At 31.8% G+C, this 17263-nt stretch overlaps 1 protein-coding gene across 3 annotated transcripts in view; it reads left to right on the top strand.

The window, feature by feature from the left end:
- The first annotated feature begins 1787 nt into the window (after positions 1–1787).
- Positions 1788–17263, top strand: part of Fstl5 (follistatin like 5) — a 722640-nt gene continuing 707164 nt past the window's right edge. For all 3 annotated transcript variants that reach the window (XM_076864750.2, XM_076864751.2, XM_076864749.2), the window contains exon 1: positions 1788–1913. In XM_076864750.2, coding sequence (XP_076720865.1) covers positions 1788–1913 — 126 coding nt within the window. The remainder of the gene's footprint in view (positions 1914–17263) is intronic.

The following is a 17263-nucleotide window of genomic DNA, read 5'->3' on the forward strand; positions in this document are numbered from 1 at the left end:
TAAAAATTTTAAAAAAATGGGAATGTGCTTTTTATTCATGGGCACCTTAACATGGTCACTTGGACTGTTGTAGAGGATGTATTTAAGATACCAGAGTGCATATGGAGTGCTAATAAGTATACGGTGGAAAGTTTAGGTGAGACATGCCCAGATATCTTGACCTACAATGCATTTGGGAGGGACTAAAGATGGGAGATATATTTAGAAAGGACATCTAACAGAACTCAGTGATAATTTTAATATGAAGAATAAGGGAGAGGAAAAGGTCCAAGATGACCCCTCCTTTTTTTCTGGCTTGGGTAAGTAGATGAATGACAATTTGGGGATGCATGACTTCATGTGAGGGTGTGCATACAATAAGGAGTTGTTTTCAAACATAATACTTAACTTTTGAACAGACTACTTATGCCCATCTAGAGATTGAACAAGAAGCTATATATACAATTAAAACCATAGACTATGTTGAGATAAACTATGCTGAGAGAATGGAGTAGCCATGAGCGGTTAGCAGTGAGATTTGGTAAACCACAATACTTAATGAAACAAGAAAGAAGAAGGATAGAACAGCAGAGGACAGAAGGAGTTTCATGAAATCTACAGAAAAACAGGGGATCAAAGGCTAACAGGTGTCTAATAAGAAAGGGATTAAGAATGCCCACGAGTTTCTGTAATATTAATAGTATTGGTTATCTATGTGAGAACTAAAAGATAACTTTATGAAGTTGTGGGAGCAGAAGCAAAACTGAATTGGACTAAGTGAAGAAAATAAGAACAATACTTACATGGCTTTCAGAAATCTTGGAAAGAGGAGAGAAATAATCTTGAATAATTTCAGTATGTTTAAAGGTAGAAGAAAATAATTAAGACAGAGTTTAGGAAACAGTTAAGAGCAGTATTAATCAATTGGTTTAGTTTCTCAAGAGGTTAGTCTTATTCCATGACTTAGGTAGAAAAAGAGAAAAAAAGAAGAAGAAGAACTTTTCTACTGTCCTCACAGGAAAGTAGGTATCTTGATGAAAAGTGGTAAAGTAGAAGACAGTTGAACTCACAGCATAAACTTGTGGGTTTTAAAAAGGGCTTAGTATTTGGATGATAAGATTATATCATTTAAAAACTCTTCTGGTCTATTCTCAAACATATGATTTTTAGTTTAAAGCATTTGTAGAGGGATAATCTAAGAAATTTCCTTTTAAATGCTACTAGGAGAAATTCATTATTAACTAAATATAATATAAATTCATTAATAACTAAATATAACCAGTATAAAAATTCTGTTGTACTGAGTTTATTTATTAAGTACCTATCATAGCAATCTATCTTATTAACTTTCAATATTTATCTGTAAATTCTAATAACTAAAACTTTTTGATATCTATTCATCAAATACATTCAAAGAGGAGATTAAGATTTATAAGTAACATTGATGATCATATTAGTATTATGTAGAGATACTTGGAAAATTAATCATAGTTTAATATCTTTTCCCTTTTTTTTCAGCCTTTATTAACTTTTTCAGTGGATTTTTATTAGATACTGTATTTCTTCGTATTTCATGTTTTGTAAGGCTGTCTGAGTGAAAAAATAAACAGCACTTGTTGTTATCAAAGATATAACCTTATAGAGATGCTTATCTATTATGAATCCAGCTGGTAACTTCCAGAAAGTTTTGATTAGATCTATGGAGATTTCTACATTATACTGAATATTTCTTAATATACTTCTTCATTATATAATAAAATTTCTCTGATTATTGCAATTCTAATTTTGACAGGTGAAAGTCAATAAGGATGTTTAAGCACTGGTCAGCTGTTTTTGTTCTTGGATGCATTTTTCTGGAGTCAGAAGGAAGACCAACAAAAGAAGCAGGATATGGCCTTAAATCCTATCAACCTTTAATAAGATTGCGACATAAGGTACTGTCAACATTCTGAATCTACTTGTAGTACTTACCAATTATGAGCTAAGCTGTTAGTTGTTAGGTTTAATTTTCATTTAGGACCATTTATTCAGGATATGCTTTCAGTAATTTCCATTTTAATAAAAAAAAATCATTTAAAAACAGAAAATTGAAGTAAAGTTAGAAATTTACCATTGGGGAATTAAATAATTCTCTCTTTGTTTTAAGAGAGAGAGAGAGAGAAAGAGAGAATTTTTTAAATATTTCTTTTTTAGTTCTCGGCAGACACAACATCTTTTGTTTGTATGTGGTGCTGAGGATCGAATCTCGGCTGCACGCATGCCAAGCGAGCGCACTACTGCTTGAGCCACATCCCCAGCCCTAAATACTTCTTAATGAAGACTAGAAATAGACCCTTTAAAAATATATTATTGAAATTTTTATGAAGTAATAGTAATGAATTAATAAAAATAAGTAAATGTCTTAACGCCTAAACAACCAGATAATATTTTTATTCTTTTAATAATAATTTTAAGTTTAAAATATTTTTAGAATAAAAATATAGTGTTATGGTCTAGAATTTACCAAAAAGATAAAATATGATGTGTAAACCACCTTCAGAAATATAGGTTGGCAAAATTTTAGCATTCATAGAAAATATTAGATATTTTAATTTAATCAAAAATCACAATATTAAGTTGTTTAATTTAAAATTAAAGTTAAAAGTATTCTATGGGCAAATACTGCTCTATGTGATACATTTTCAACACTGAAAAAAAAAACTATATTTAGGTGTACTATAAATTCTATAAATACAATAAAATAAAATACAGCTTTTTTTTTTTTTTTTCCTGGTACTGAAGATTGAACTCAGGGGCACTTAACCACTGGGCCACATTCCCAGCCATTGTTGTATTTTATTTAGAGACAGGGTCTCACTGAGTTGCTTAGTATCTCATTAAGTTGCTGAGGCTAGCTTTAAACTCATGATCCTCCTGCCTCAGTCTCTAGAGCCTCTAGGATTACAGGCATGTTCCACCATGCCCAGCCAATATACTAATTTTGTTTTAATAATTGCCCATGATACTGCAAATAACAAACTAAAGCAATTTCTTTATTAACTCAAAGAAAAGCTTATAATATACTTGTTTAGTTTTCATAGAAAGTAGAAAAGATCAAGAAATATCATGCTGATTATGGGAGAAATTTTTCTATTTTTGAAAAATTTGTTATGCTATTGTCTTTATATGAGACTTTTGAAAGAAACAAATATAGATTTTCTTCCTTATACTCAATACATGATATTAGCATTTTATGCTGTATACAATTTGTCGTAGTTTTTTCATAATTATCAAAATGTTGTATTAAAATGGCTTCTACAATGATTATTATGTTCCAAACACCAAGTTAGGCTCCTAAATATATTATTTTAATTAATCTTCAAAACAATCTGTAAAAGATAAAACATACCTATTTTTATTTTGTAGGCAAGACATTAAAAATCTTAGACTAAGGGATTTTCGGAATGCACACTCTATTAGATATACAAATTGACTATCTATACCATGAAGGATAGATTTGATGACCATAGAAGTAAGTAAAATGTAAAAATATAATTCAGTATCACAAATTATTGTGACCATTTATGTGGAAGTAAATATGTCTTAGTCTCTAGTGTGGATAGATAATTGGCTACATTCTACTGTTTTTAATTATCCATGCTATCCCCTACCTCATGAACTTGTTATTAGATTTATGTTCATCCAAACTTTAAAACAAAATTACCCCTTTCTGAAAGCTTCCAGAACACGTTACTGATAACAACAGTTTGGCTGACACTATTACATAAACACTGAATAAGTATTTATTCTGTGCTGTTTGTCCATCCTGAGTTTTGTCTCTTGAGGTTAGGAATTATACCTCTTTCATCCTTTAGTTTCTGGTATCTTGAGCATATTAGATACTATTGAATTAAATTATTGACCAAAAATGGAGAGGTAGTATGAATAACTACACTTTTCTCATTGTTTCTCTACAACAGAATACCACAGGCTTTTATGCATCTGTAAAATTTACACATTTATAAACAAATTATTTTAATTTAAATTGACATGTGAAAATATCAACATTCTGTGCTATATAAACCCACAAATATTTTAAAAAATAAACAGCACACTGAATTAAACTTATTTGAGAAGCACTGATACCCACCAAAAATGATCTAAGTTACCTTTCAGTGTTTTTCAATCTGTGTGTCTTTATTTCTAAACAGTATTTAAAATATATAGTTGTTGAAAGTTAAAAGCACAGAGGCAGAAATTGTCATGGTAATATCTTACTTTCAAAGAATTTTGGATAGAAGTGAGATTAAGCTATAAAAGGCAACATGTCTCTGTGTGTGTGTGTGTGTGTGTGTGTGTGTGTGTGTGTGGTGTGAATGTGTGTGTTTATGTGTGCAGGAAAGAGAGAGAGAGAAAGAACTAGAAAGTCAAACAGAAAGTGGATATTCAACCGGAGTAAAGAGGATCCCTGAGATGTACAAGTCCCTGTAATCCCTACCAGATTCCTTCCATTCATCATCAACATACCTTCTTGCTCTGCTAGAACTACCTTTTCTTTTCAGAGACTTTGAAGATTACACTATAACCTTTATTTTTGTTTGTGTCAATCACTATTAGGAGTCTGGGACTTCCCAGTGATTGTTTTACCACTGTATTCCCATTCCCATTAGTCCTAAGTCACTTCATCAGTGAGGCTTTCCCCAACCATGATTGAAAATAGAGCAGTCATAAATATTCCCTATCTCACATTTATGATTCATTTACTTTCAGAAAGTTTATCACCATTTGTCAACACATACATTTTATTTATGTTTAGTTTGTGGGATGCTGTTATGGATGGTTTGGATCTGAAATGTCCCCCCCAAAGATTATGTATTGAATGATTGGTCTCGGTGGTGCAGCTATTGCAAAGTGATGGAAACTTCAGGCAGTGGGATCTAGTTAGAAGAATAAGATCATTGGAGCCATGTTCTTTTACTTATTTTTTAAAGATATTTTTTGCACAATACCTTTATTTATTCATTTATTTTTATATGGTACTTAGGCTCAAACCCAGTGCCTCACATGTGCTAGGCAAGCGCTCTACCACTGAGCTGCAGCCCTAGTACTGGAGGCATGTTCTTTAAGTGCATATCTTGTCCTTGATCTTTGCTTTCTCTTTCTGTTTTCTGACTTTCATGCCATATGCTGCCTGTTATAATTTTCTGTGTTATCATGGACCTAAAGCAGTGGTCTATGGAATAAAACCTTTGAAACTGTGAGCCAAAATAAATCTTTCTTCCTTTAAGTTATTTTCTCAGGTATTTTGTCACAGCGAATAAATGTGAAATTACTAACTCTGATAATTAACATAATGCTGGGAATAAGATTATATATTTATTATATATTCATATTTGTATTGATGGAATTAATAAATTCTCCTTTTCTAATATATATCAGAATAAAATTAATAGAGTGATACTTGAAATTCTAAAAATCAATGATTTTAACAGTTTTGTATAAATTAATTTCCTTCAACCTTTAAATTTTGTACAGTTTTATTTTAATTGCAACAGATACAAATATTTATAATTTTGCAAGACTGAGAGAATACATAAAGAGATTTTCCATTTAGCTTAAATTTCTTTAATTTTAAATTTAGTTATTAACTAGAAAAGCATAAAATAAATAATAGACACAGCTAAAACTGTAAGTCTGATTAGCCATTTTCCACATTTTTTGCTAAAAGTGTCCGTACCTGAATCTGAAAAAGTATATATATAGAACTAATTTCCACAAGATATTTATGTGCCACTTATATAATAAATTCTATTTTGAGAGTAGAATGAAATGTGGGACTTATTTGTCAGATTACATTGAAATACTGCAGATTTAAATGTAAACATGCATATATATTTACATCATTTACAATGATATGTACACAAAAATGTGATTAAAATTTATTTGTCTGTATCTTGCCAGACAAATGATTAACACATAAATCTGTCATATTAATTATAGAGATCTTAATTATCATCCACAGATATATGTCTTTGGGAATTAAAACACATGTGTTTTACCCAATATGTTTATCCAACATCATTTATAGAACATGATATGAGGTAATTCATTAGCACTCTAAAATTATAAGATGCAATCATGAAATCCAAATCCCCAACGTGATTCCTTTTCTTATTATTATGTTAATTTAAACATTGCATACTTATAGAGTGCAAGGTGTTTTCACATACATTAATTATTTTAATTTAATCTTGAATAATATTTCTGGGATGCAGGAAATACTATTCCTGTTTATTCAAATGACATCATTAAAACTCAGGAAGGTAAAGTAACTTTCCAAGGACAAGAGAGGTCAATAGCTGGAACCACTGAGATAAGGAAGAGGCAGGTAACAACAAACATAGGTTAGAGGTGGGGGGCGAAAGATCAGAAAACGTAAAGATGATGATGATAGTAAAGCAGTTTAAACAATTGTCTCAAGGAGAATTATCTAATGTTCTTACAGATTGTGTTTCTCTTACCCCTTCATGAGCAAGCTAAACTGTTCTCATATTCATTTCTGAAATGAATATCTTCTCTTATTAGTTGCTATAGCCCTTTATCAGGCCAATCTTCCTGTGAGATCTCATTAGGAAACTCTAGTGACCACCTTATTTACTGACTTGTGACCAGGGACCTGGCTGTTGAGTAAGGTGCAGTAACTCTTACTTCCCTGTGCATTTGGGAAAAAGATTCCCAAAATCTTCCCAAATTTGATCTATCTCTAGAATTGATGTAGACAGAGTAGTTGCTATTTAACTAGACTTAACTGCGTCACTAGGCACTGCTAGCTTTATTATACACATTAGGTCCTTTAATTATATTGATATTCTCATAGGGAAAAAGGTTTTATTTGAATTTTATAGATTGGAGAACAAGAGTTCATGGGTGTTAAAAATCATGCAACTGGAAAGCAAGGCATTATTATTTCAAAACATGGAGAGTCTAAATAATTTAATGTAGATTACAAAATGAGTATTGTCTATAGGATCTGTGTGCCAAATATTTCTTTATTTTTTATCCACCCCCCCACCACACACACACATTCTGGCTAAATGGTGATAAAGTAGGATTACATGTCTTAGTCACTTAGTACTTGGATAGGACTATGCATATAGTCATGGCCAAGCAGTTGAAAGCACAGGAGCCATGAAATGCATTGGGATGAATATTTGATAATAACTTTTAAATCTTTTACAACTCTTTTTTCCTTAATCTGACAAACAACATCTGTTCAAGGTGGTAGTTGCTAAAACATTCAAAATTTCTAAATGACTATAATGAACAAAAAACATACTGTCAACTAGAGGTTGATCTAGAACAAGAAACGAAGGAAAAAATCTTTGTTATTTTAAATTATTGAGATTTGGGAATTGTTATTGAAGGTAAAGTGAAGAATGAGAGACAGGTAAGTGAGAAATGAAAGACAGAGACCAGACACAGATATACACAAGAGTTTATATGTCAGAACTGACAAATAAAGGCCATCTCCCTATAGCAAAGAGAGGCAAAACAAGGCTTGGGTTCTGGGACTTTTATGGGGCAGGCTCAGAAATCAGAGCCTGGCAGGTCCTAATGTAGGTGGTTAGGGGTTGGGTTGGTATGAGAGAGTGGTGAGCCTTTCTCAGAAACACCCTTGTGCGGGAAAGTGAAACTTTTTCCTTTAAATGGTAGTTGTCACTTAAGATGGCCATGTAGATGCTAAGCAAGTGTAAAGGTCGGGCGAACGTCGGAGGAAAAGACCACCAAGAGACTGTCTCATGCAACAGCAAAGGGTTTATTGGAGGTCCAGCATGCTGGGGCTCAGAGCTCACTTCGGAAGAGCAGAGAGCCCTGAGAACAGCTTGAGCAGAGCTTATATACATTTTTTTGGAAAGGGCAGGGACTTCACATACAGCATAACAAATCATCACACGCCACGGGAAAATCAAACAACAACTCTTAACCGTGATTAGTACATTTACTGGCGGGAACAAGTCGGGTAGGGGTGATTGGTCAGTACAAAGAAGGGTATACATTCGAACTGATTGGCTCAAGCCCTGAGGTGTGTACCTACTGGACTGCACGGTTTCTGGGAGGGGGGGTTGTCAGGGGAGATTTCAACATACATTTCACTGGCTTTTCCGGGAGTTGTTTTTAACTTCCACATGGATTTCAGGTTCCAAATGCAACTAAACAGAACTTAAAAGCTTTACAGAACTTGAAACAAATCTTATCCTTTACATTTCGTTTCTTTAACCTTTCACAAGGACCTTATAGTTATCTTAAAATATCCCCAGTTTATCTTCATAAGTAAATATAGCACTAATATTTAAGCCAATATCACCACAATTCCTGAGTTTTTTTTTTTATGTACATTTTTTGTTCCCCATTTCATTTACATTGTTAGGCTTTTCTTACCTTTACTTCTCTATTCTTTCTTTTTTTCTTTTCATTTCTTACCTGGTTGTGATTTCCCAACACATTTTTAACTCCCTGTTGTATTTATAGTACTGCATCATGTAGGCACTAATATTTCAGCTTGCCAACATGCACCCTAATTGGTTGATGGTAAATCCTCTCAGGATCAGTACCTTATCTTACAACTCTTTTCTTACCTACAGCACCAACCACACTACTACATTGTTTGCTGATGAAGACTTATCAAAGTCAGGCTTGGGGGAAGATCCTATGAGGGCAGAAGGAATGTTCTTTGAATATACCCAATGGAACCACTTAAAGTCTTTTAAATCCTTCTATGTCTATTTGCCCAGAGAACATTGTGTCCAACTTTATAGTGTAGAGCTCTCCTGCACATGTAAATTGATTTATGATTCTTTTACTTCATAAATCAAAATGTCTGCCAGTGAGGGTAGTTACTGTGTAAATGGGGCAAAGATTATGCATAGTTTAGTAACTCCAGAAAACATTGCTTTTCACAGTGGTACAGTCTACCACAAAAAAATGATTTGTGGGATATGATTTTTTTTCTTTTACTTTTGGTAGTCAAAGAGTGGTAGATATGGCTTAGTGAAGAATAGTAGGAGAGAACTCTAGGGAAAGAGACAGACATTAAAGGAAACATCAAACTCTCACTGCTCAGAGGCTGTGCACTTTCAGGGAAACAAAGGAACATTATTTCCTGAGAAAAAGTTGTCATATCCTTTTTGAAATAGCTGACTGCTCTGTAGTGTGTTCCAGGGAAGGGCCATTAAAATGTTAATGCATTTTGCCCAGGTCAGGAAGCAATTTGGACCACCATCTGAGAGTGAAACTATAGAGATTGATAGGAGTTAAAAGTAATAGTTAGGGGCTGAGGTTCTGGCTCAGTGGTGGAGTGCTCCTTAAGCATGCTTGAGGCACTGAGTTTGATCCTCAGCATCACATAAATGTAAAATAAAGATATTGTGTCCACTTAAAATTTAAAAAAAATAAATATTTTTTAAAAATAAAAGTAATAGTTAAAAAATTTAATAAATTAAATGTTAAGGAATATTCCAAATAATCTATATTGATAGTTTCATTCTTTATTCTAAACAACTAAATTGCTTTTGAAAATAAGAATGTTTTTAAATTTTTTAATAATAAAAATCCCAGTACTCATACTTTTGATTGTATAACAAGTATTAAAAAACAATTTAAAAATCTGAGTCTGTGACAAATAAAATCAAAGTACAGATAATAATTCTATATTCTTTATAAATGAGAAGAAATCTAAGAAATCTCATGAATTTTTGCAAAAATGTTCTCTTAGTCACTCAAGAGGTCTACATAATAAACAAAAGGCAGATGAGTGCAAAAGTCTCAAATACACAAGACAAATCACTCTGCATGTCTAATGCACAGCATGGTGACTACAATTAACAATACAATAGTGTGTGTTTAAATTTTTAAGGGGTTAGACACACCAAAAAAGAAATGATAAATAAGTGATGTATATTTTAACTAGATTGATGGTGATGATATTTTCACTATGTATATGGATATCAAAACATTAAGTCCTACAACTTAAATGCATACAATTGTTGTCAATTATACTTAAGTAAAACTGAAAACAACAACAACATTAAAAAGAAACTCTTTTGACTAAAAATGGCCTTTACTTGAACTTTACTTGATAGGCAAGAGGTTTTCTTAATGCTGTAATTCTTATGCTAAAAGCCTGAAAAGAACTATTGTAATGAGAACTCTGTTGACAAAGGACCCTTTTTTCTGAGCTCCTCTGCTTTTTCTGTCTTCCAAACACTGGTAGGATAGGAAAAGATATACTAGTGAATAACTTTGGCAAGAATTTGTAGGTCTGAGATTTTATCCTCTTTGTAGCTAATAAATTCCCCTGATACATGTCAACTGGACAGTGACAGAAGATACAATACTGCTGGTTCAGAGACAAAGGATATTATATTGTTCACAACAATGGCAGAGTTCAATATTTGAATCAGTCATCTGTGCCCAATTTTCAGGGGATAATGTAAAGTGAATCATTTTTCCAGCATGCACCCTCATATATTAAATAAGAAGATGCATAAGTTGAAGAACACTACATCTATGTTTGGGCCATAAGCCCATATCTGTCCTCTCAAAAAGAGAGACATTATCTCTATTATACTGGACAGTATTCATTTTTGTCCTTTGCCCTAAGTAAGTATACAATCTTGGTAATGTAAGAATATATACACAGTATACAAACAGAGATATGAAAACATTTGCTCTATATGTGTAATATGAATTATAATGCATTACGTTGTCATACATAACAAATTAAATTTTTTAAAAAATGAGATAGTGGTTAAAAAATAAAAAGACATACACCCACTTGCATTTTGCTTCAGAGGGAAGCATTTTCTCAATGTTCCAATACTATTTGTTATATAAAAATTCTTGAACTGGTAGTTTAGAGCAAACATCAGTGTCTCTGCTTATCAGATATGCATAAACACCAGAGACCCATGGTTGAATTATCTTCCAGTACATACTGAGAGTATCATCTGTAGCAAAAGAAGTCAGAACTGCCACTAGGTAAATCTGAGTTCCAAACTAAACTCTATGTGGGGAAAGTTGATTTTAACACTAAGTACAAGGTTATAGTTTCATTCTTGATACTACCTTTTTGACATGGTAACTTTGTTCTTTTTTAAAAATAAAAAGTTTTACTGACTTTTAGGTTTCTTGTTTATATTTTTATTCTTTCAAACCAAGCTGTATTTACTCATTCAGGAGACAACTGGCATTTTACTTAAATAAAACAAGTAAATAAGGGATATACCTGGGTGCTAACATATTCAGGGTAAGAACCTACTAGAGAAAATTCTCTTTTAGTCCCTTTGATAATTAAAATTCACTGCAGTAGTCTTATTACAGTTCTGTACATGGATTAAAAAAAGGATGCTCCTTTTTAATCTCTGTGACCCTACATTAAAAATTTTTGCTTAAAGCTTTAAAAGTAGTCCTAATTTTAAAAAATTAGAGTTGCTTTCCTTTGAGCAATTTTAGTTTTAAAATGCTAAAAATGTGATAATTTATCACTCTATTTATAATATTTCAACACAAATATACCAAAGTATTTAAATAAAGTCAAATTTATATAGTACATTAGAGCCAAGCTTCTCAGATTCCAGAACATTGCAATACACTAAAATATGGATTTTCTGGTGAGATGAGGTATAGTGCTTTCTCTTACCCCATTTCTCTCTCTCTCTCTCTCTCTCTCTCTCACACACACACACACACACACACACACACACACACATACACACACACAAACACACACGATCTTTGTAGTTACAAAATATATGGCTTTTCCTCTATTTCCATAAACAATCATTGATGCCTTTTCTGATAAATCAGCACCCAAATACTAGGTTGTAATTACCATTCATTTCTCTCTGGTTGACTTTTAAGCCTTCTTATCATTAAATCTATTTGTCAGTTCCCACACTTTTTGTAGAAAAGAACATGTGCATATTGGTTTTTTAAGAAAAAAAACTATTAATTCACCTAGATCTACATAGATTAAGTACATTTTCGTAACTCCTATTTAAAAAATAAAATAGAGGTGTTGTTGTTTGTAATAGTTTCAGCATCAATACTCTAAACATGTACTTGTAAAAATAAAAAGGTTATGAGTTAAGAACAAGTGAGAAAGATACATTTATCTAATCTTTAAAATTAACATATTGGCAAGCTGCTATATTCAGTTACTACTTCAATATGTAAATTAATTATAAGTTGTTTTGCACATCTTAAATTATTAAAAATTCTATCATGAATTCAATTAGCAATGCTCTGTGTTACAAATGAAAGGAAATATCCTGATTCATGAGCTTGACATTCAACATGTTTAGTGATTAAATCCCGGTGGTATATAAACCACAATAGAAAAGGATGGTATTATTTTTAGATACTATTATTCACTGACATATTTCTTGCAGGTAGGCTGAGTTAATATACAAGATAATATAAAATATTCAGTCCATTTAATACACACACACACACACACACACACACACACACACACACAAAGTTACAAATGAGAAGACTGAGGACCTAAAAGTAAAGATTTTTGTTAAATGTTACACAGCCAGGTGCTGTTCAGCTGAAATTAGAAGCAGGTTTTCTTTCTTCCAGGAGAGTTATTTGTTTTCTACAATCTGTACTCAAATTGACAAAGGTACAGTTTTTATCAACAAAAATATACACTCAGCAACTATTAATTATATACCTACTATACACAGAATGTTGAACAAAACATCAAATTGTAATTCTACTTAAATACACAACTTAATTTGCACTATGACTACTGGCGAAGCAAACATCTCAAATACATTGATTAAAAACACAATTCAAATACTTACTTACATATCTAACAAGAAGACTGTCCAGGGAGAGCCAGTGCAAAATTTGTATTAGAGGACATAGTCCATAGGAAAATATGTAGAGAGTAACTAATTATATTTGCTATACTAAGTACAAGAAAAACTTAGTTTAAGAAGTTTAACTAGCCACCAGGCTCTTTGAATGGGATATACACAGGGTCCCCTTCAAAGAAATGAAGAAACAGATAGACATTATTACCCCATATACATGTATGATTACACTACTGGAGTGACTCTGAACCATGTACAGTCAAAGGAATGAGAAGTTGTGCTTCATTTGTGTATTATATGTCAAAATGTGTTCTATTATAAAATAAATGAATTAATTTTAAAAACCCAAAGAAATAAAAATATGTTCAAAGATACATCTGTCAATCATTATACAACCAGTTGGTGGAAACATTCAACAATAAATGTCTATTTTCTACACACAGTATGAACTTTGCTGCTACCAGAAATCCTGGAAGTGATGTTTTCTTCTGAGTTGGGGCCCTCTTTTCTCTTTTTTTAGTTATTAAAAAACAGATTTCAAAGTTTACAACTGTTCAAAGAGTGTAAAAAGAGTTCCCATATACAAAGACACTTTATAATTAATATCCTGTACCAGAATGGTACTTTTTTTCTATAACCAGTGAACCTAAATTGACACATTATTATTGCCCAAAGTCCAGAGTTTGGAATAGGGTTTACTTTTATGTTTTACACTATATCATGTTAGATAAATATATGATGACATTAATCTGCCATTATAATATCAGAGAGTTAATTTCACTGTCCTGAAAATCTGTGCTCTGTTCATTTCTATCACTTAAAAACTCAGGCAACCACTTATCTTATTAGTTGTTTTGCTTTTAAAAGAATGTCAAGATAGCTGGAATCCTATAGTATTTAGCCTTTGCAGATAAGCCTGTTTCACATAATAATATGTATTTAAGATTCCTCTGTGTGTTTTCATGGCCTTATAGACTATTTTCTGAATGTATCGCAGTTTATTTATACATTCATGTACTGAAGGACATTTAATTGCTTCCATGTTTGGGCAATTACAAACAAACATGTTATAAACATCCATGTATAGCTCTTTCTGTGTATATGTTTTCAGCTCACTTGGATAAATATCAATTGGATATTGGATAAATATCAAGGAGTTTTGAAAGAAATTGTTAAACAGTCTTCTGAATTTTGCATTCCCACCTGCAACAAATGACAATTCCTGTTATTCTACATCCTTATTGATATTTGATATTGTCAGTGTTGTTTTTTTTTCTGTGTTACACCTGGATATTTTGTTTATACCTGGACATAAGTATAAATGTGTGCCAATATTAATACTCACAATTTAAAACTATAACAACCTTAAGTATGTATGACACAGTAATATATTTTACTAAAATACAATTGAAGATTGTTTCATATATGAATATAAACATGTAAACATACACATATGTAAGCACATATATTTGCACATCTCTCTATATATATCAAATTAATTTCACTAGTGCTCCGCTGTTAAAAAATTTAGGAATTTCTATCTTCCAGTATAGTCAATTGCTGAGCTATAAAAGATAATCAGTTACACTTAATTTAAGATCTAAAATGGTATTTCCCTAGTATGTCATCTCTGTAACTCATTTCCTCAAGAAAATTAATTATATACAAACCAGAAATACAGAAACAGCATTGCAAGAGGATTAAGTCTCCAAATAGACAAAGAAGTAGTAAACAAATATAACTATTTTAATGACAAAATATCTCTTATTTTTTATCTAATATTTTAGAGTTTTATCAACTTTTTAAAATGTGTAACTATTTCATTTTGAAGAATATGACAGTAGAATATGTTTGATACTAAGTTCTAGCTTCCTATTAGTACTGTTAAGTACAAACAGATACTAATAGAGTTTCAACAATAAAGCATTCATTTGTTGATTCTATTTTATCATTTGAATATTATTAACTTTTTATGATTTCTATATTTATCTAAATTTTATTTTGTATTTATGAATATATGAGTTATATGTGAATAAATTTTATAAGTCAGATTATTTCTTCTTATTTAAGCAATGATAAATTAAAAAAATATTTAAGGCATTCTTTTACTTGTCCTTAAATGCTATTCCATGACTTTTAATAAGCATGTTTTTCGACTTAAAAGGAAAGGGAAAGTAGACATCTCAGTCAGAGCTATAGATTAATATTTTCCATACCATTCTGTGCATACCTTTAAGTTCATTTGGCTATGACCAAGAAACAATGTTGAACATAGAAAACAACCAGAAGTTGAACAGAAAACCTTCTTGATTCCCTGCTCTTATTGCTCTTAAGTACATTTCTGACTATAAGTGATTCATTAAAATTTTTTCTGATTAAATATTTCTGCGTTTAAGTAAAATCATTGGAGGGATGCTCTTAAATCCCCTACCAATATTTTAAAATTTGAAAATAAGTGACTGGGGTTATAACTCAGTGGTAGAAAACTTGCCTAACATGTGAGAGGCCCAATCCTCAGCAATGAAATAAAATTAAAAAAAAATAAGAATGATTGTGAAACTCTATTCCTGGACAGAAAATTAAATATTTGGAAGCACAATTACATTCACTAATATTACAAAAACATCAATGAGAATTAAAATTGAAATATGACTTATCTGTATGAGGTTACTAACATTTTACTAATGAGACACTTATATCCTAATTTTCATGTGGCCAACTTGCTAAGATCAAGTAGTATAAACTTGGAAACAAAACTCTGATCTTTAAGCAAAATAAGACAATCTCCAAAAAACAAAGGCTGAATGTTTTCTCTGATAAAGGGATACTGATCCATAATGGTTTTGGGGGACTAGGGAAGAATGGAAGAATTTTGGATTGGGCAGACGGCAGTGAGAGAAGGTGAGGAGGTGGGGGGTGGGAAGGTTGGTGGAAAAAGATAGACATTATTACCCTATATATATATATTTATGATTGTGGGACCAGTGTGACTCTGCATCATGTACAATGAAGAGGAATGAGAAGTTGTGCTCCATTTGTGTGTACAATGTGTTAAAAAGCATTCTGTTGTCATGTATGGATAATTAGAACAAATAATAATAAAAAAACCCCTCTGGTCTTCTCACAAAGAAAAGGCAATCATTTCACATATTAGGGATAACTTTTCTAATACATTTGTTTAAAGCACTTTCATATAATTTGCACACATATGCTTTATGTTTGCATTTTATATATAAATATATTCACCACAAGCCTATTTACATTAATTGTACTAAATTTTCAGGTATTATATAGAAATGATTTCTTCAAAATTCTTAGTTACATAGAAGTGTGTTCTCAAAAAATAAGGCACATTGAATAGAGTCACACCATTTGTGTCTTCATACATGTACTTAGAGTAATGATGACCATCTCATTCCATCATCTTTCCTATATTCATGTCCCCTCCCTCCACTTTGCCCTATGTGAAGTTTATCTAATCCTCCCATGCTCCACCCCATCCCCATAATGAACTAACATCCTTATATCAGAGAAAATATTCAGCATTTGTTTTTTGGGGGGATTGGATTACTTCATTTAGCATCATATTCTCCAACTCCATCAATTTACCTGGAAATGCCTTGATGTTATTCTCTTTCAATGCTGAATAATATCCATTGTATATATATACCACATCTTCTTCATCCATTCATCTACTAAAGGACATCTAGGTTGATTCCACAATTTAGCTATTGTGAATTGTGCAGCAATAAACATTGATATGGCTGCATTCTTGTAGTATGCTGTTTTTAAGCCCTTTGGGTGTAAACTGATAAGTGAGATAGCTGGGTCAAATGGTGGTTCTATTCCAGTTTTCCAAGGAATCTCCATACTACTTTCCATATTGGCTACTTCAATTTGCAGTCCCACCAGCAATGTATGAGTGTACTTTTTCCCCCACATCCTTGCCAACACTCATTATTACTTCTATTCTTGATAATTGCCATTCTGACTGACATGAGATGAAATCTTAGAGTAGTTTTGATTTGCATTTCTCTAGTTGCTAGAAATGACGAACATTTTTTCATATTTGTTTATTGATTGTACATCTTCTGAGAAGTGTCTGTTCATGTCCTTGGCCCATTAATTGATTTGGTTACTTGTTTTTATGGTGTTAAGATTTTTGAGTTCTTTATCCTAGAGATTAGTGCTCTCTCTGATGTGTGTGTGGCAAAAATTTGCTCTCATTCTGTAGGCTTTCTATTCACCTCACTGATTGTTTCTTTTGCAGAGAAGAAGCTCTCCAGTGGCTTGAGAATTAATCACTGTTACATATATTAGCGTGATGCCTTCTCTTGAAACTGACTGTGTTAATATTATTAACACAATCTTAATATTATTTTAATATTAAATATGTCTTAATATTATTTTATACTTTTAAA

Source organism: Callospermophilus lateralis, chromosome 8, assembly GCF_048772815.1.
Source record: "Callospermophilus lateralis isolate mCalLat2 chromosome 8, mCalLat2.hap1, whole genome shotgun sequence".
In the NCBI taxonomy this organism is placed as follows: Eukaryota; Metazoa; Chordata; class Mammalia; order Rodentia; family Sciuridae; genus Callospermophilus; species Callospermophilus lateralis.